The sequence below is a fragment of the Haliotis cracherodii genome, unplaced genomic scaffold (assembly GCF_022045235.1).
Source record: "Haliotis cracherodii isolate W230 unplaced genomic scaffold, xgHalCrac1.p SCAF_30, whole genome shotgun sequence".
In the NCBI taxonomy this organism is placed as follows: domain Eukaryota; kingdom Metazoa; phylum Mollusca; class Gastropoda; order Lepetellida; family Haliotidae; genus Haliotis; species Haliotis cracherodii.
The window spans coordinates 3,452,486-3,472,831 of record NW_027266287.1 but is presented as its reverse complement, the minus strand read 5'-3'; the positions used below and the strand labels follow the sequence as shown (position 1 = coordinate 3,472,831).

Genomic DNA, 20,346 nt, shown 5'->3' with positions numbered 1-20,346 from the left:
AGTTAGCTCCGCCGAGAACAGAACAGCAGTCTTCTAGCAGAACAATGCTTTTTCCGCCTTACGAGACGATGTTAATGTTTTGTGCGTGTGTCCTTTCACCATTGGCTGGTAACTCACCAGTTGAGTATAAACTGGCGTTTTACCTCTGGCCCTTTACAACGCGTACTCCTACTAACATCCACATCAGTGGGTTATTTAGATGGTCGGGTGATAGTTTATAGAACGCCGGAAGACCTAGCCATATGCCAACTGGTTCACTGACATTGTGCGTTTGTGTCACTTTGCAGATAACATTAATACGAACAATGTACTCTATATGTAAGTAATAAAGAAATCTGGTCCGATATAGCATAGATACTTAACACGACTATAGTTTAGATTTGCAACATAAAAAGCATTACATAAATCTACACGTAAACATGCATTTTTTGTTTGTTTGATGTTCAACGCCGCACACAGCAATATCCCAGCTATATGACGGCGGTTTGGAAATAATCGAGTCTGGCACCAGACAATCCAGTGATTGACATCATGAGCATCGATCAACGCAATGCGGATAAGATGATATGCATCAACCAAGTCAGGGAGCCTGACCACACGATCCTGTAACTCGCCTCTTACGACAAGCATAGTCGCCTTCTATGGTAAGCATGGGTTGCTGAAGGCCTATTGTAACCCGGATCTTCACGGGTCTCATGGTAATGTTATAGTGCACAAACTTGCTTTATAATTCACATCAAAATATAAAAATAATATTCAAAATTTATAAAATTAACTCACGTATCTTTACAGTCAAATCTCGGACATCTCACATAAATGGCAGTAACTCACTTAGGTTGTAAAAGCATGCCGCGAGACATAATTTAGACAATAGATGTCCAACACACAAAAACACAATGCCACCTTTATTGCAAAAACAATAAAGTATTATTTCAAATCTTAACCACTCAGAGTTAGCTGTATGTCCGCCTGCTATATAAACCGATGCAGTGTGACCCAAGGTCACATTGTATCTGGAATAAAGCTCGGAACTACAGCTATCTCTGATGTCATCTTTTATTAGGAATTTCCATATTTTATTTTAAGGTAAGACATTTTATGTGTTGTTTCTGATATGTGAACTAGACTTATGTTACATGTATTTTATGTTATTTGTGTAGAATTGTGTTGTGTATATACTCCTTCTTTAATGTACAAATAAGATCTTTTTAAAAATCACAATGGACAAGTCATTTTATTAAAGATTTCTCTATAGTGCGCACATAATATATTTGTTCAAAATAACGATTCATTCGCTAAAAGAATATATGTGAAAGTAACTGAAATGGTATTTGTTAATTACAATATTCTAGTTTATCTATTGTTTCTGCATAAGTTAATAATCTTTCAGGTAATTCAGGAAGAAAGTTCTTTTTGTGTAACAGTCTTTGTGTAACATTGTGAACAAAAGTAACATTATATTTCACGACTCTCTTTGCTAATCAAGCATCGTAAGTCAGCATTATTCATTGTAACTTTCCATGTACACTTTAGTGTGTCATGTTTATATGCAAAAATACTCATTTTAGAGTTCTGCATAAAAATAACATATTGTACCTTTATATTATGGTAAAGACGGTAATACACCGACAATGTTACCGTATTGTATATATAGTAAGGTCCACATTATAGTGACATATACAATTCAGCTGACAGAGTTAAAATTAAATATAATGACGCTGTACTTTACCGTGTAAGCGTGTGTGTCCTGTATGAAATAAATCCTGGTATGGTTTTAAATATTAAGTACAAGTTTTTGACATCTATCGTTTTAGAGTATTAAATGTTTATAGACTTATCTAAGCTGTAAGCATTATGTCATATTGATAAGAAATTATTGTGATGCTGTTTATGATGTGAATTGTTGTTTGACACATTGTATCTGGAATAAAGCTCGGAACTACAGCTATCTCTGATGTCATCTTTTATTAGGAATTTCCATATTTTATTTTAAGGTATTTTAGTCACGTGAACAGCACTTGTTCAGTAATACACTGGACTTATATTCGCTACCACAGCTTCGTTTGTTTTGAAAGTGACATCACAAGATTCATCTTTCTCATCTGACTTTATATTTAAAATCGCACCCCTGAAGGAGAGTTGGGCATAGATCAGCATTCAGAATCGCTGCCTTGTATATACACTCTTCAACAAAAGAAACGCACAGGTAGTATGTAGTTCATTGAACCTGACTACACATAAAATCCGGTATATACATTGGATATATGTTATTGGAAAATGTTAGTGCCCTGATGTTCGACAAACGGTGCGTCAAAACGCAGCCAGTGTCGATTTGCAATATCTGAAGCGGCATTGTTTTCACACTTGTTCAAAAATGTCATGGAGGAAAACAGTAAAGCAAAATGCACGTGCCAGTTATGGCATTCGTAACTCGTGGTAGTGGCTATAAAAAGGAAAGCACAAGTCAATAATTTGTCATTCAATTGTAAACATTTTATCAATCCAAGCAAGTGGGTAAATAAAAGTGATTTACAGCGAATTAGAGGGTAAAATTCAGTAATATCAACATAGCTTTCTACTACATTCCGATACATTCATTACGTCGTTTGGCATGCACATGTGTTAAGTTCAGAACTCTTCGCAAAGCAAGCGTCACTTGACTTCATTCACACATCTAATACCATCGCCTCTAGTCTGTCTCACAGTCCCTAAACCATATTGTCCCTTTTTCAGCCCTGGTTGTAATACTATAGCCCTAAATGAAGCAAGTCTTAGCTTATCCATAGGTTCATGGTCTCACTGGGGCTCCTTTTCAATTTAAATGGCGTTGTTTGTTTCTTCGAAAATTATATATTTTCAGAGACGAAGCGTAAGTCTATCGTCGCTTCGAAGTTTATTGTACCATTCGTGGCAGTGATACAGTGGTTCATATTAACGTGATTTTTGATGTACCTACTGAAGTAAGGGCCCGTGAAGATCCGGGGTAGAATAGGTCTTCAGCAACCCATGCTAGCTGTAAAAGGCGACTATGCATGTCGTAAGAAGCGACTAACGGGATCGGGTGGTCAGGCTCGCTGACTTGGTTGATGCATGTCATCGAACCCAATTGCGTGGATCGATGGTCATGATATCAATAACTGGATTGTCTGGTCCAGACTCGATTATTTCCAGATCACCGTCATATAGCTGGAATATTGCTGAGTGTGGCGTTAAGCAACAAACAAAACAAAAACTGAATTAAGGGCGATCTTAGGACTTCCTAAACATTGGTTTTGTTTTTTGTTTGTTGTTTAACACCGACCTCAGCAATATTCCAGCTATATACGGCGGCGGTCTGTAGATAATCGATTCTTTTTCAAGATAAGCATTACAGTTGCGATGCTATACAGTATCGAATTTCAGTTTGACTATTGCAATAATGTTGCTGCAGTACTGTGAGGGCCCACTTGCACAAAGCGATGTTAGCGCTAAGACTATCGTAAGCCTATATTAAGGTATGGGAGTTACGATCACCTTTGTGATCGCTTTGTGCAAGTGGGCCCGGATACCTTTGCACAGTTATACCTTGAAATTCCCATGCTGTAGTTTATCATAATGGGCAGGTTTCCCCACAAGATAAAGCCAACGAATAAAAACGATACCCGTTGGGGTCATATGCGGACAGAGATGCAAATATATAAGGTCAAGGCTCGCTAAATACAATGTTTATTCCCAATACGGCATTTTTAGAATTCCCAAACACACCCGTGTGATAACTTCTATTTTCCTTTCATTCAGCACAAACGTGATACATTCCATCACCAGCCAGTGTTAGATTCAGACAGGGATGTTGACGTTAGGCAAACAGAAGTATCCTCGGTTCATCAGACGCTGTCAGTGGATCCGGAGGTACCTCAGAGTGAGTTAGCATTTAACGTCGCGTCGGTATTATTTCTTCCATAAAGCTATTCCTGTGATTACTGTCAGATAGAAATGTATTGCCAATTCCACATGTTGGAGGCGTACCCACGTGGCTTTCAAACAAACGATTATAAAAATCTATATTCAATCAGGCATCGATTTACTGATCTGGACAATTGTTAAACATGGACAATTTGATATTTGGTCAATAATTTGCCACTACGTTCAATGTGTGTGGGCTAACAATAATTGAGTCCAAAGGGTCCAAAAAGCACTTTGGCCCTTTTTGCATATTATTGCACAAATAATATCTATAAGTTCTTGTCTATTTGCAGAAATGTTATTGTATGTTTTCGTTGATAAGTTGCTTTTAGATATAGCTACTTACAATTCTGTAAAAGGGCTAAAGTCACTTTGATAGATTTGGGCCCTTTTAGCTCTCGTTTCCGTGTGTGGTTGAGACTGGTTGTTCAAGAGATTTTGAAAGTTTGGAAACATTATTATTATGTTTCAACTATTTCAACAAAGTTGCCATTAGTTTAAATCGTTTAAAAGTGCTTCAATAGTATGTGTTTGTACTTTCAGTAGTAGTTTATCAATCTTACGTGTTAAATCCCATTCAAATGCCAAAGGGTAAAAAAGGGCCAAAATATAGACATTGACCCCTTCTACTCTCACACAAATTAAAAACGAAAGTTTATTTCCTTTTTTGAATGTTAACGCAGCAACAATGTGTATGCCTGCTGTCAGAATGTGTACAGTTAAAGTTTAGGAATTTATCGGTGAATAAGAAAGGTTCATAAGCAGGCATTGACATTGTTCCTTATGGTTCTAAGCCTTTATTTACATAACTAGTTTGTTATATTGATCGCAGTGAGGTTGAAAGTGAGAAAAGCTTATTCCGGGCGGTGCGCATGCCATGTCACTAACGGTTGGATTCTCGCAATAATATCAAGGATTGTCTGATCCATATTCATTATTTCCAGGCCTTTAAGATGGAATATTGCTGAGTGTGGAGTTAAACAACTAAAAAACAAACACACAAATTTAAAGTTTAACAGCTGTCGGAAATTAATTGAAATAGGCATAAATTGCCAACAGAACCACATATATATCTTATATTTACATGACAAGCAACATGGTTCGGAAATTTAAGTTTACACATTCGCTGTCATTCGAATTTAGTACAACTTCGTGTCACAAATTGCAATATTGTGAATAAAAAGAGCTGAATCAGAGCGAGAGCGAGTTACTTCCCTTGATTAATGTCCGCTCGTGCGGGACGGACAATGAAAATGTACACCAGCAGTTTCTAGAGGTGATGTATGCCTTTATTACAACCATGTCAACTGTCAACAGCTGGTCAATATCAATCATTTATGGCCAGACGTGGAGAAGTATTTTGGTAGGCCTCAGAAAGTGCAGTAGATCTACATTGACCATGCTTGAGGCTGAAGTGTAGAGGCCGCTTGTTTTCTAGTTGACATTTTGCAATTATTTGCACTTGGTTACGCAAAGGTCTGCACCGACGGAATGACATGAAGATCTCTTAGCCGCCACCTTTCATTTTATCCAACCGCTCTTATCAGTAATCTGCCCTGAACACTCAAAGTTGATATTAAATACCATCTTTTATAGGATGAAAAAATATATCACTGTTCGTTCGTGTTATGGTATTTTATCTACAAATTCTTTGAAAGCTGTCTCCATAATACGAATATGTAATTGTAACTACACCAGGCATGTTTTACATATACCATATTCAACGTAATAAGCGCCCAGGGCGCTCTCAAAATTAGAAATAGGGGGCTCTTATTATAATATAATTTTGGTGAAAAAAAAAAAGTTGAAAGATTGTAAATTTCGTGGTTTATGCTGACAGCCTGAAATGATACAAAAGAAAAGTCTACGCATATTATACACGACATATATTTTCCAGAATTTAATTGCCCATAATTAAGGGTGCATATAACACATGAGTGTGTATAATACATGAATAAATAAGTCTTGCGTACATTGATCAGAAGGGGTGCTAATTGGGATTGTTCACTAGCCAATATATTAGCAAATATCGCAGTGGGCGCTTATTACATTGAATACGGTAGGTCTCACAACTTGGTGACATCGGGGGTATGACCGCTGCAGACATGGGGAGACTCCTCCTGGCGTCGGCCATAACAAACAAACAAACAAACAAACAAAACAAATAAATTGGAAAGGGACATCCGGAAAGTAGGGCCTTCAAAGATATGCCACTAAAGGATGTTAAATTATCATTAATAAGTACAGCTTCAATCTTAATTCGCCTCAATATGTTTCTTGATAATTGCCAAGACATGAAACTGTCTTGAAAACAACTTGAAACAATGTAGCATTTATTTTTAGCCTTTCAGTCTAAAACGTCTCAATTCTTGTACATTAACCAGCACAGAGACCAGTCTGTGCTGGTTAATGTACAAGAATTAATATGCTTGGAACTGTTTGTGTGAAGTAATTAACACGATATTATCAGCTTCTTTCTTGTCAATCATGTTGCAGACGCCACCTGAAAGACCCCACTGGCCCCAAGAACCAACAATGAAATAGAAGATAATTTCAGAAGATAAAATTGTGGTTTCCCTGTGACCCTGACTGGGATGGGGGCAGAAAATAGCGGATCCTAAAGGCCTTAGAACAGAGTGAGTGAGTATGGTTTTACGCCGCTTTTAGCAATATTCCAGCAATATCACGGCGGGCCTTAGAAAAGAAGGCACGAGCTACTCCTAGTGGAGAGTAGCTTGCAGAACCAGACTAGGAAAGCTTTTAACTAGAGACATTTATTTTATAACTGTGTTCAAATTCACATGATTAATGTTCTGTGAGGCATATTTATTCAAATATTAGCTATTTACATGTAAACAAAAAAGCAGATGGATTACCTGGCTGTTTGTTACATTTTTCTGACTGCTGGTGTAGATTATGCATTAATCCACAGCATGCAGCTGTTGTGAGGTGAGACAAGTACTGTTCTGGTTAACTAGCATTAGTGGCCAATATGTATAGTAATAAAATGATTAAAATTAGCATTAATTGGCTTCAAAGACCAATTGATGTTTATATTTTTAACGGCACAGATTGGTGGAAGGGGGACATGCCCTACTGGTCAAAGTACACAAGCCATACTCCTGACATACATAGATCTCCCCACAAAAATTGGATATATTCTGTACTCGGCTTGTGGGGGTTCCAACCAATAACCATGCAGGCCTAGCCGTCCGTGCTAATTAAGCCACACCTCCTCGTTATTGTGTTTGAGATTCTTTTGGAATAGAAATTGTTAGGAATAGATACCTAAAAAAATATTTTTTTTAAATAGATACAAAAATATTACTCTTTCGTGCACGAAAAATGCATATTTCGGAAAGTGCAAGTTAAATTCCCAATTTAAGTAAGTAAGTAAGTAAGTAATACTTTTATGTAAGCGCAGCGCTAAGTTTAAATTTTCACGCTGTTTTCCTTGGCTGACATATTTTACATTATGATTGCTACATAATGTATAAGAAATCTATTGCCATTTGTCATGAAACTTGCACTTTAAACACTTATTCAATCGCTTCACTTGCAGGACAATTCTTGACAATGAAAAGTGATCCTTTATCAGAGGGAGGGCGTCGGCATCCTTGCAGTGACAGGAAAACAACAGATGGCGTGGTACGTGATGAAGGGATGCAGCGACAAGAGGATGAGGAAGCACAAATGGCTGGCGATGGCAGTGAAAGGAGACAACTCGGTCATCAGAAGAATTGTAATGGAGAAAAAGGAAGCTGTGTGGTTGAGAAGGATGTTCACTCTGATGAAGAGGAAATGCAGGGAGATACGATGGACTATGGCATTTATAAATGGGTGGTTGTGTTTGCTTGCTTCTTTCAACATGTTATAACAGGTATGAATTGGGGTTGTATTTTCTTATAATAATATCATGTATCAACATTTATGATTTTAACAGAATCATATTTTGAACGGCAAGTACGTTTAATGAAATGTATTTCAAATTTGATCCAGAAAGCATGAAACTGAATATATACCACATTTCTACAATCATGGTAACACATACAATAAATTCATTATTATTTGATTCAGTATCATTTGATAAACACTTGTTTTAGCTTGTGATGTGAAGGTGTACCAATTCTATGTTATAAGATGTGATACAAAGATGAGTTATTTTCATGAAAGCTATGTAGTCAGACACACTTATAATGAACCGTAAAAGCTAGTTGTCATAAATATATATTTTCTATATAAACGTATAAACTGTACCAGATGTTGACACAGCTCACAGTAACCCCGGAGGGTGTTCCTGACACACCGAGTCCGACCACCCGAGCTTGCTTGGTTTACTTGTCTTCAAGTTTCAGGGTTTTTCAAGGTATCTCTGAATTGAATCTTAATGGTGAGCTTCAGTACCTCGGTCACAATTCAGTATTGTCTATTGTTCTTCACAGGGGGGTTTGAGAGATCAGACGGTGTGCTGTACCTTAAGCTGATCAGCAAGTTCAACCAGAGTGCCCAAGCTACGGCCTGGGTAGGGTCCTTAGCTACCACCCTAAGGCTAGTCCTCAGTAAGTTGTGGAAGTCAGGTGTCTTTAGTAACATATCCACTTTTCCTGGCCCTCCGTCAAGTGCCTTCAGTGACATATCCACTTTTTCAGGCCCTCTGTCAAGTCCCTTCAGTGACATATCCACTTTTCCAGGCCCCCTGTCAAGTCCTTTCAGTAACATATACACTTTTCCAGGCCCTCTGTCAAGAAACCTTAAGTGACATATCCACTTTTCCAGGCCCCCTGTCAAGTCCCTTCAGTAACATATACACTTTTCCAGGCCCTCTGTCAAGAAACCTTAAGTGACATATCCACTTTTAAAGGCCCTCTGTCAAGTCCCTTAAGTGACATATCCACTTTTCCAGGCCTTGTCAAGTCCCTTCGGTGACATATCCACTTCTCCAGGCCCCCTGTCAAGTCCCTTCAGTGACATATCAACTTTTCCTGGCCCTTTCAAGTGCCTTCAGTGACATATCCACTTTTCCAGGCCCCCTGTCAAGTGCCGTCAGCAACCGGTTCTCCAGTCGTGTGGCCACCATGACAGGTGGGATCATCATGACAGTCGGAGTTCTCATCAGCGGTTTTGCGCCAAACCTCATCTTCCTCTACTTCAGCTATGGAATCATTGGAGGTGAGTCCAGTTCAGAACTTCAGCCATCTGAAGATTAGGTATTTAGCTCACCTAAAACCAAAGAATGCTGACTGGTTTATAATATCTTTAAACATGCCTGTCATGGCAATCCCATAGAAAATGTCACACTTACCCATTATTCATTTGTGCAACCAACTGTGTAAGATGCCATATTGTCCATTTTTTAGCTCACCTGATTTATTTGGTGGCTTGTCTGTATGTTTTTTTCAACATGGAACTGAATACTTTCTACAAATGATTGCAGCTGTAAAATCTCTTTCAACAGAATTCCAATTCAATCTTTAAACATGGACGCCACGGCGGCCATATTGAAAAGGCTATATTTTCCCATAACTCAGCTATTTCTACATGTCTCATTATGAAATATGATATGATATGTAGGTGCTTACAGAAATATGATCTGATTTTTAGCTTGGCCAACAATAATGGCTTTGTCTTGGTATGTTTCACCCAGCGGTGGCCTTCACTTTCACCAATTTATCCTAATTGATCCAATCATAAACATGGCCTCCATGCCAGCCATATTGAAAATCTCATTTTTGCATATTGTTTATGAAGACCTTTAATAAACTCATGGAATATCATCATATGCAGAATAATGTGTAATGTATTTTGGTATATTCTGATTTTTTACCCAGTTATGGCCTGCTATGTTGTCTTAATGAATATCTGTTATTTATGATTTGCAGTTTGTGGTTTGATCTTCATTCCTTTCAGGGCGGTAGGTTGGCCTAGTGGTTAAAGCGTTCGCTCGTCACGCTGAAGGCCCAGGTTTGATTCCGGACATGGGAATGTACAATGTGTGAAGCCCTTTTCTGGTGATATAGCCGTGATATAGCTGGAATATTGCTAAATAAAACCATACTCAACTCACTCACCGCATTTATTCCTTTCAAACCAAATGGAAAATATATGAGAAAAGTGCTAGTGAGATTCAGTGCATTTTGGCCGTGCTATTGAATATTCAATTTAAACAAAAATCAACATACTAAAAAAAACTAATACTAAGACATTGAAAATTCATTAGTGCCTCAAAATCTGAAAACAGGGGATGATTTTCTACCAATTATTTCTGTCTCTGCTACTAGGAATCGGAAGGAGTCTAACGTATGGCCCTGGCATAGTGACGGTAGGGCAGTATTTTGCCAGGAAGCCAGGAATGGCTGTTGGCATAGCAACATCAGGGGCAGGAATTGGGACATTCTTCCTTCCACCCTTGGCTGACTTTCTGTTTGAAGAATTCCATTTCTTTGGCGCTTTTCTCATCCTGAGCGGAATAGCTTTCAACTTCTGCATTTGCGGGGCTCTGTATCGCCCACTTGCTCTGCATAAGGAAATCCTAGGATTGGAAAGGTTGGTGTGATGTTTAGTTGGTATATAGATGTATTGAGTATGTTGTGACTGGAAACTTTGTTGTCATATGTTATTGGGTGTGTTGTGGTGGGGTGTGTGTGTGTGTGTGTGGGGGGGGCTAGGACTGTATCACTGACACACACATACAGACACAGATACACACACAGGCACGCACACACATACACTCACAAACACAGACAAACACAGACAGACGGACTCATACACACTGACACAAAAACACACACAGATATGCACAAGCACACAACCACACAGACACACACAAACTGACACATACATACCTACACTCACTTGCACAGACACTCTCAGACAGACACATACACACAAACAGACACCACTCACTTACACTGGCACAGACACAGACAGACAAGACAACCTACAAACTGACACCACACACACACATACACTGACACACTCAGACACACTGACACAGACACACTCAGGCACTGTGCGGGCACACACACACACACACTGGCCACAGACACTCTCAGACAGACACACACAAACTGACACGACACATACATACCTACACACACTTGCACAGACACTCTCAGACAGACACATACACACAAACAGACACCACTCACTTACACTGGCACAGACACAGACAGACAGACAGACACCACACACACACATACACTGACACACTCAGACACACTGACACAGACACACTCAGACACTGCGCGGGCACACACACACTGGTGACAGACACTCTCAGACAGACAGACACAGATACACACAAACTGACACCACACACACACTGACACAGACACACTTGGACAGACAGACACAGATACACACAAACTAACACCACACACACACACTGACACAGACACACTTGGACAGACAGACACAGATACACACAAACTGACACCACACACACTGACACACAGACACACTTGGACAGACACACTGACACAGACACAGATACACACAAACTGACACCACACACACACTGACACACAGACACACTTGGACAGACAAACACAATACACACACGCACTGACACAAACAGACAGACACACACACACAGACAGAAACACTCAGACAGACACAAACAAACACTGCACATACATACACACACTTGCACTAACACACAGACACACACTCAGACAGACGGACACACACAAACAGACACCACTCACAAACACTGGCACAGACACACACAGACAGACACACACACACTGACACACAGCCAGCCAGACACACTCAGACAAACAGACATATACACAAACAGACATATACACGCACACACGCACACACACACGCACGCGTGCACACACACACACACACTAACACACTAACACACTAACACACACACTAACACTAACACTAACACTAACACACTAACACTAACACTAACACACTAACACTAACACATTAACACTAATACAGGCACAGGTAATGTAATGGCTTAGTAGAGATCACTTGTATATCACTGATAACTGGACCGATGTTATGTTATTAAATGGAATGCAATGTCAAATTAGCTCTGGATGTAAGAAAATAAGAACTTAAAAATAAATTCCCAAGTTTTAACAACATAATTTAAAAGAAGTCCCTATTTATCTGCCAAGGGCACTTTGTGTGCAATCCTTGATAAATATGATTGGACTATCGCTCATATCGATTGTCTAATTAGAGAATGTTTCACAAAATCAACATCCACAACTGAAAGTGATTAACGGCTGCCTGTCTTTGTTGACATGTCTTTTTCATCTTTTAAACCCCCCAATGATTGCCTATGTTTTTGTGTCAAGGATGAAATCGCAAATTTTTTCGTTTTCTCATCGACTAGGTCGTCACCTATTGTAGTTGCCATCTTTGTGAAGCCATACGAGATAAGAACAGCGATATGATTAAATATCGCGTTTTCATTACAAGGGGCAACAAGGGTCAAGCCAAGAAAGGGGAGGTAAGCCCAAAGTGATGCAGGTCCAGACATTTACGGGTGTAGTGTTGGTTTGTTGTTTAACGCCGCCCTCCAGCTATATGACGACGGTCTGTAATTAATCGAGACTGATAAACCAGACAATCCAGTGATTGACATCATGAGCATTGATCCACACAATTGGGATCGATGACATGCATCAACCAAGTCAGCGAGTCTGACCACCCAATCCCGTTAGTCGCCTCTTAAAACAACCATAGTCGCCTTTTAGGTTACACACAACCAAATGTTTTCCCATAGACTTCTATAGTAACGTTATATTTTTTTTTTAAATAACTAAGCATTCAACAGCTATTACCTGTACGTGTGTGCACAGTTTGGCCTTAGAGTAGCAATAAAAAAATAAAAAATCACTAGCTTAGCCAGCTCCTTTTCCGAGTACCGGAAGCTAAACACACCACCCCCAGTTTCGCACCAAATGTCACCTACTTGAAAATAGCTGTGGTCACATTCAGCATAAGTCATCATGTTGAAAGAGACCGTACTAAATATAGAAAAATATGGTCAGTTTTAATAACTGGATGGATGTACATTTGAAAGACATAAAAATCTTACAGAATATCCTCCAATCACACAGTCTGCAGATATCTCTCGATCTGCACTGAAGGCTCCCTACGAAAACCGCACTGTCCAAACTGGTACTGATTTGGTGTAGTAGAACCTGTTTAGGGCATTATGGGCTGCTGAAGACCTATTCTACCCCGGGTCTTCATGGCTTATGGGTATCACGGGATTCGAACCCCCAATGATAGGCTTCAAACAAAGAATGCAATTCTACACAGCGAATGACAACAGTGGCTTAAATGGGTCGGCCTCCAAAGACCCCGAATGGATGAGGATGTCTAAATGACCGTTTTCTTGGTTACAGAAACACCAGACTGAAGCCTAGTGGATATGATGATGATGATGATGATGATGATGATGATCACGTAAGATGTGATGAAGATGGAAGAGGAAAAGAGGAAGATGCAAAGCTTCTTGTTCAACATGAAGGAGATGTTGCCATGACAACACAAGATACAAGACAAATGTCTGAATCTGAAAAAAACGATAAAGAGATATTCACTGATGGTAGTATCACACTCAAGCCTACTGGAAACTACGATGAAACAACTTGCTGGCACAGAACACAAAAATGTCTTCCAAAGAAAATTGAGAAACCTAAAAAAAAACAAGAAAAGTCAAATGTGCTTGATCTGTCTCTTCTAAAAAATCTACCTTTTCTGTTTTTTTGTCTTAGTATTGTTTTGTTTACGATGTCCTTTAAATCAGTGTTTACATTTCTGCCTGCCTTGGCAAAGTCCAGGGGCTGTACTGACATCGAAGCTGCAGTGTTATTATCCATTGCCGGTGTGCTCGATACCATTGGGCGAATATTAGTGGGATTTATTCTCGAGTTGAAGCAAGTGAGACGATTCAGACCATATGCATACAGTGGGGTGCTGTTTGTGATAGCTTTGGCTTCGTTTGTGTGCCCAGCCCTTCACGCTTTCTGGCAATTTTGTATAATAAGTGGAGTGTATGGCGCCATGACCGGCGCCTATGTGTCGCAGAAAGGGGTGGTTGTTGTGGACATTCTTGGGATAGAAAAGCTATCCAGTTCCTTTGGAATATTACTGTGTTTTCAGGGAATCGGAGCTCTCATTGGGCCTCCTTTATCAGGTAAGTAACACATTTTGTTTTTCTATACTCCATAGGTGGAACACCTATACTTCCATGGAAACAATTTGGACTTAGTCTCAAACATGTCAAAAGTGGGGGTAGGTGTTGTTTCTGGAGCACAACTTGAAAACTGTGAAAGATTTTTTATCTATACCTGGCACATGTGTTAACTAAGGGCTGAAGTGGTGCCTTTTGGTATTATGGGTGTTAAAAATATATATTTTTTCCATTTCCATGGCAACAAATTTGACTTTGACATAAATTGGTGTGTACCTCAAAATACAAAGTTCTGAATCCCAACACCATGGTGTTGTTTTGATAGCTCGAAAACTACTCTTGTATACGGACAGACAGATTAGATAGATATTCTCTCATCAAGTTGGACTTACAGTAACAGTCGGGATGATTGGTTCTTTCGAATTTGTGGTGGCCAGGGGGATTTGTCATCTTCGGATGACTCTTGTTAATTTTTTTGTCCAATTTGGGATTTTGACTGACATTCAGCATCTGTCCAGATGTAGATGAACCTCAGCAGATATCTCAACATCCTCGCCTATCCAGAGTATCATATCTCTATTCTCCTGTGATGCACACCCTGGTCCCCCTCACGAAGGGGCAGAGGGGTAGCCAAGTGGTTTAAGCATTCGCTCATCACGCCAAAGACTTGGGTTCCATTCCCCACATCGGTACAGTGTATGAAGCCCATGTCTGGTGTCCCCCGCTGTGATATTGCTGGAATATTTGTAAAGGCAGCATAGAGCAGAGAACAATACTCACTTGCCCATTCACCACCATTTCTTGGATTAACTCTCCCACCCCACCCACCCCCCCACCCCACCCCTGAGTGTGGCGTTAAACTACAATCAAAGAATGCATGTTTATGTGTTAATTTATGTCTGTGTTCTTCCAGGAATGATGAAAGATGTTTTCGGTGACTACTCCGAAGCGTTCTACCTTGGTGGGGGGATGACTGTATTGGCTGGCATCATCATGGTCGGCTCCAACATCCTGCTGGTCGCCCAGAGACGGAAACAGTCACCATCTGTTGATGCCTGCAAGTCAAACTGACCTGTAGCATCGAGTTATCAGTGCTCATTGCTTGTGAAGGTGATCTTGTAGCAATCTTGTAGGGATCTTGTAGCTACATGTATCTGGTATGAGGTTACTATAGTACTAGTGGTATGCAAGAAGAGGCGAGGGTTATGTCCCTTTGTGAATAGACAGTCAAGCTCTTTCCCAGCGTGTGACATCTTCGTTACACTCTCGATAACATCGCTGCCGTCAGTGTGGAACCCGCCATTACAAGTATCTTGAAATTTGCCCTCTAACCCCAACTTAATCACATTCATATTATCTTTGGTAATGCCTTCATAGGGAATTTTCAAAAGGTTTACGACTGACCAGATTTCCAATATGATTTTACCTTTTTGTTTGTTTAATCAGATTGGTTCGAGATTGCAGACGATCGGAAAATCCGCCAAGTTCCCCATACATTCTTACTATACCAATTACATGAAAGTTTGAATGAAATAGAAATTCAAATTTAAAAAAGAAAATAATTTAGCAGGGGTAAGAGTATCCGGCATCACAACATTTATCACTTGTTTGTAAATATATTTGTTTGTAGCCACCTTTCACTGTCCGGAGCTTTGACTGTTGGCAGCGATGGTATGAAGAGCAACGCGAATAGACTTGCTATTTGTTCCATCTTGCACAGTGTAGAATGAATGTTTGTGTGTCCTTGGTTTCGGTGTGTATGGGTATAATTCTTGATTGTGATTTCACGTACGTGTGTTTAATGTAGTCATGGTAACGTCAGTAAGGCCGGTAGGTCGGTCATGGCTGAGGCGTAACGGCACATTATTTTGAACTACAATCATCATTGACTAATGATTCAAGACTAACTGTTATTATTTTCACACGTCAGTTAGGCCGGTAGGTCTGTCATGGCTAAGGCGTAACGGCACATTATTTTGAGCTACAATCATTATTGACTAATGATTCAAGACTAACTGTTATTATTTTGTCATGGTTGTCATGGTAAAGTCAGTTAGGCCGGTAGGTCGGTCATGGCTAAGGCGTAACGGCACATTATTTTGAACTACAATCATCATTGACTAATGATTCAAGACTAACTGTTATTATTTTCACAAGTCAGTTATCTTCATATATCTGTGAACTGCACATATCACATGTATTCATATACCAACAAATCTGATTTGTTCACATATCTTCACATCAGTTTTCACATCAGTTTTCACATATCTTCACATCTGTTTTCACATCATTTTTCACATATCTTCACATCAGTTTTCACATCAGTTTTCACATATCTTCACATCAGTTTTCACATATCTTCACATCAGTTTTCACATATCTTAACATCAGTTTTTACATCAGTTTTCACATCAGTTTTCACATATCTTAACATCAGTTTTCACATATCTTAACATCAGTTTTCACATATCTTAACATCAGTTTTCACATAACTTAACATCAGTTTTCACATATCTTCACATATCAGTTATCTTCATATATAAGATAGCTACTAGGGGTGACTGCTACTGCGATAACTATTGATATTGCAAGCACCTATTGTGATAAATATCAATAGTTTTCAGTGTATCATTTTAGATGGATTTTAGAGTTGAATTAAACCTTGGAACTGAAGTTTCCTTTGAATGTGATAACCATAACAAATATAAAGTAAAGTTTGAGAAATTATGTGATCAAAAGAAAAACAAATTTGAACAGCATTGCATGTAGTTTATTGATATGGTAAATACAATCGAAACTATTGATGTTCCTAACTGAAATTGATACTATTGATCGGAAACTGATTTAACAATCGATGTATTGACTTTAAGTGCTCACCAATAGCAATATATCAATATTTGGATTTATCGTGACACCCCTAACGACTACACAATGAATTGCGAAGGACAATGAAGAGCGAAGCGTGGTATATGTCACAATAAAACATTGTTCTATCATGATGTCATTTCTGGAGATTTGAACATGTATTTGCATCTTGATGATGTCATATCTTGGATGACGTTAATTTTGAGAGGGAAGTGTCAAGTAAGTTGTTTCCCAATTGGGTTGGGCTACTCAGACAAATGCAGTGGCTGATTCGTCGCATACAAAAGTGGGAGAGATATGACAATCGGTATTAGAAGAAAAGGTACAGATGGTTGTTGATGATAGGTGTAATAACCAGATCATTATTCCACCCCCTGCAATGCTCAATGAGAACATCAGCCTGGATGGTTACATCCCTTCGTGTGTCACCTGATCGCAGCTTGGTTAGCTTTCCCATAAAAATGTCTTCCAAAACAAGGTGAAAATATATTGAATTCGAATGCAAATAGAATTATAGAGCTAGATGCTGTGTTGGACTTAACTGAGGATCGATATAAAAGCTAAATAACAGCAGGGTTTGGTGAACAAAATGAATAACAAGAACATATTATGTAATGTTTCATGAAATTGGTACATTTTACAGTTTCATGTTAAAGTATGGGAGTTTTCGCATTATGACTCAGTTGATGAAACCGCCACACAGTGACCTCTAAATGATACTCATATCTCCATCAAAGTAGGGTAGCTTAATGGTTAAGGTGTATTCACTTGTCACACTGAAGGCCTGGGTTTCATTCCCCACGAGGACCGCCTCCATGGCCTGGTGGTAGAACGTCCGCCCAGAACGTTTCGATCCCTGACTGCGTCATACCAAAAGACATTAAAGATGGTATATGTTGTTACCCTGCCTGGTGCTCAGCATTAAGGGGCTAAAACAAAGACTGTTCAGCTCGGAGTCAGTATACTGTGTCTGAGTGGGGTATTCATGTAAACTGTGGCATAGTATCTCTGTGGGCTAGCATTATACATCGGCATCATTCAGGACTAGTACAAGCAGCCACATACACGTGCGTGCACGTCGCTGTATAAGTGCAATAATCTTGGACGCAAGGTTGAACCCCATTTCACCTCACCCCACCTGGCATTCGACCAGAGACAGACCAGGGAATGACACACAGCCATAGCCACACACACAAAACACACACATGCATTCACGTTACGTTGTACGTGCAATAATCTTGGACACTACGTTAAACCCCATTTCACCTAATTCCTCATTAACTAATGTCTCAGGCCCATATATTGTTGGGATATCGCCCAAACCAACATTCACTCATTCTTTCATCAAATTTGCTCAGTGTTTGTTATGTTGGACAATTTCAGATTTCCTGAGAATAACCATTGGTGGTGGACATTTCATGTTGGTGTTTTCTGTTTATTGATCTCCTTTGTAAGAATTTAAACAACTTTCTATGAGTAAAATTAGCCAATATGATTAGTGGAGAATGTGTTATGTTTATATATCAGTGTTTAATAACCTTCCTTTTTAAAACTTACGCTATGGCTTATATTAGATAACCTTGAAATATATCTGATGTAGCTATTATGTCAGATAACTTTTATGGTTCTTTTCGGATGAACAAAACCTTCCAAATGGCGTGCTGGTTTTCATGGGGGAATTAGTCAGCAAAGAGCCGATGTTCATGATATCAATCACTGGATTGTCTGGTCCAGACTCGATTATTTACATAGACTGCCATCATATAGCTGGAATATTGCTGAGTGCTGCGTTAAACAAACAAAAACAACAGCAAATAAAATACGGGTTTCAGGGGTATTACAACATTGCATCCATGTATTTACACGATTTTGGATTTTTATTTTTCCAATTTTGGAATTTGTACTGACATTTACTGACATGGGGCCAAATGTCTGTCTTGGAGTCATCTAAGCTGCCTTCCCAATCAATCCTACCTCTTGTGAAAAGTATAGTGCCATACTTTTATGTATACATTTGACATACTTCATTTACATTGTGTATGTGGAAAGAATAGTTTGATCTTATTGTATTAAAATATTTTTTTCAAATTTACCCTTTCAGGATTCTTGTCCTTGGAGGATTTCAGCCAAGGATTTCCATCCTCTTTCACCATTCCATATTGAATATGTAAGATTGATCCATTGCTTGAACAGGTACTGACAGAGGTACTGGATAAATATGTAACTGTTGGGTGTTAATTCTGCAAAGGTATGTTTAGGAAAGGTAATAACCCACATGGATTCCAGAAATGGAATCTTTCTGAGGCAAGTGAATTAACTAACTGTAAAAGTCCACTTTCCACCCTTGCCTACCAGGCTGGAATTGTGAATTTATATTTTGGCTGGATAACGAGTCTATGCATAGAGGTAATGCCAGTTTCATTAGAATAAAGATCTTGACTATCAATGAGATCGTCTTGACTGTGTGCCGCCATTTTGTTTGAAGCAAATGCAAGTGATGTGATAGGTGGAGTCTGGTCAATACGAGGGACATAGAATGGACATAAATTGTAATAGCCACTGGCGGTGCTATGATGTAGGCACAAAATCCCATCAAGTTCGGCAAGAGTGGAAACTGGACTTCTACAGTCAGTTAATTCCCTTGCCTCAGGAAGATGGATAATGGAGGAGAGCTACGAATTTACTTCCTGGGTCAATATTCACTCATAGACTAACAAAAATAGAAATTGAAATCCATGTATCAAATAGCTGGGCTTTCACATTTGTAATGATGTAATATAAAATGTAATATGCTGTACATTTGGTGTTCTGGTTCTTTTATTTGTGCTTTTATTACGAGCATGCAGAATTGGAGTTTTATTGATAAATCATCTTTAGAAATGGAGAATTAGATTGATAAAACATCTTCAGAGAATGTGAACTGGAGTTCAAATTGATAAAACATCTTCAGAGCATGTACAATGGTGTTAAATTGATAAAACATCTTCAGGGCATGTACAATGGTGTTAAAATTGATAAAACATCTTCAGAGCATGTACAGTGGAATTCATGTTGATAAAACTTCTTCAAAGTGCATGTGGACAATGAATGAGAACTGGATAAGACGGCAAATATTAACTCGGACTTAAGTGTCTATGCTAGACTCTGGACCAGACAGAAGCTTTAGGAAACTAACAAAACACATTGGCGATCCCCAGCTTGTCGAGGGAAGTGTCAAAAGGGTATCGCTAATTATAAAAGAATTGTCAACTCGAAAATTATTCCTGAGGGATTCTTTTGCTGAAGTAACTGAAGTCATACTCGCAATCTGATTGGTTTGTCGTATTTTATAGGGGGACGAGTTTTCTTGTAGGTTACGGATAGGACGA

General features: G+C 39.1%; 1 protein-coding gene across 2 annotated transcripts; it reads left to right on the top strand.

Moving 5' to 3' along the window:
* The first annotated feature begins 7,510 nt into the window (after positions 1-7,510).
* Positions 7,511-19,726, top strand: LOC139476903 (monocarboxylate transporter 12-like). 2 transcript variants are annotated; one of them, XM_071259460.1, is made up of 7 exons: positions 7,511-7,822; positions 8,385-8,501; positions 8,968-9,111; positions 10,221-10,485; positions 13,323-14,116; positions 15,027-15,223; positions 19,080-19,726. In XM_071259460.1, the coding sequence occupies exons 1-6, from the start codon at positions 7,519-7,521 to the stop codon at positions 15,182-15,184; spliced, it is 1,782 nt and encodes a 593-aa protein (XP_071115561.1). In that variant the 5' UTR covers positions 7,511-7,518; the 3' UTR covers positions 15,185-15,223; positions 19,080-19,726. The 2 variants fall into 2 exon arrangements, with proteins under 2 accessions (XP_071115561.1, XP_071115560.1); XM_071259459.1 differs by lacking the exon at positions 19,080-19,726 and having other exon boundaries at positions 15,027-15,971.
* Positions 19,727-20,346: the final 620 nt, after the last annotated feature.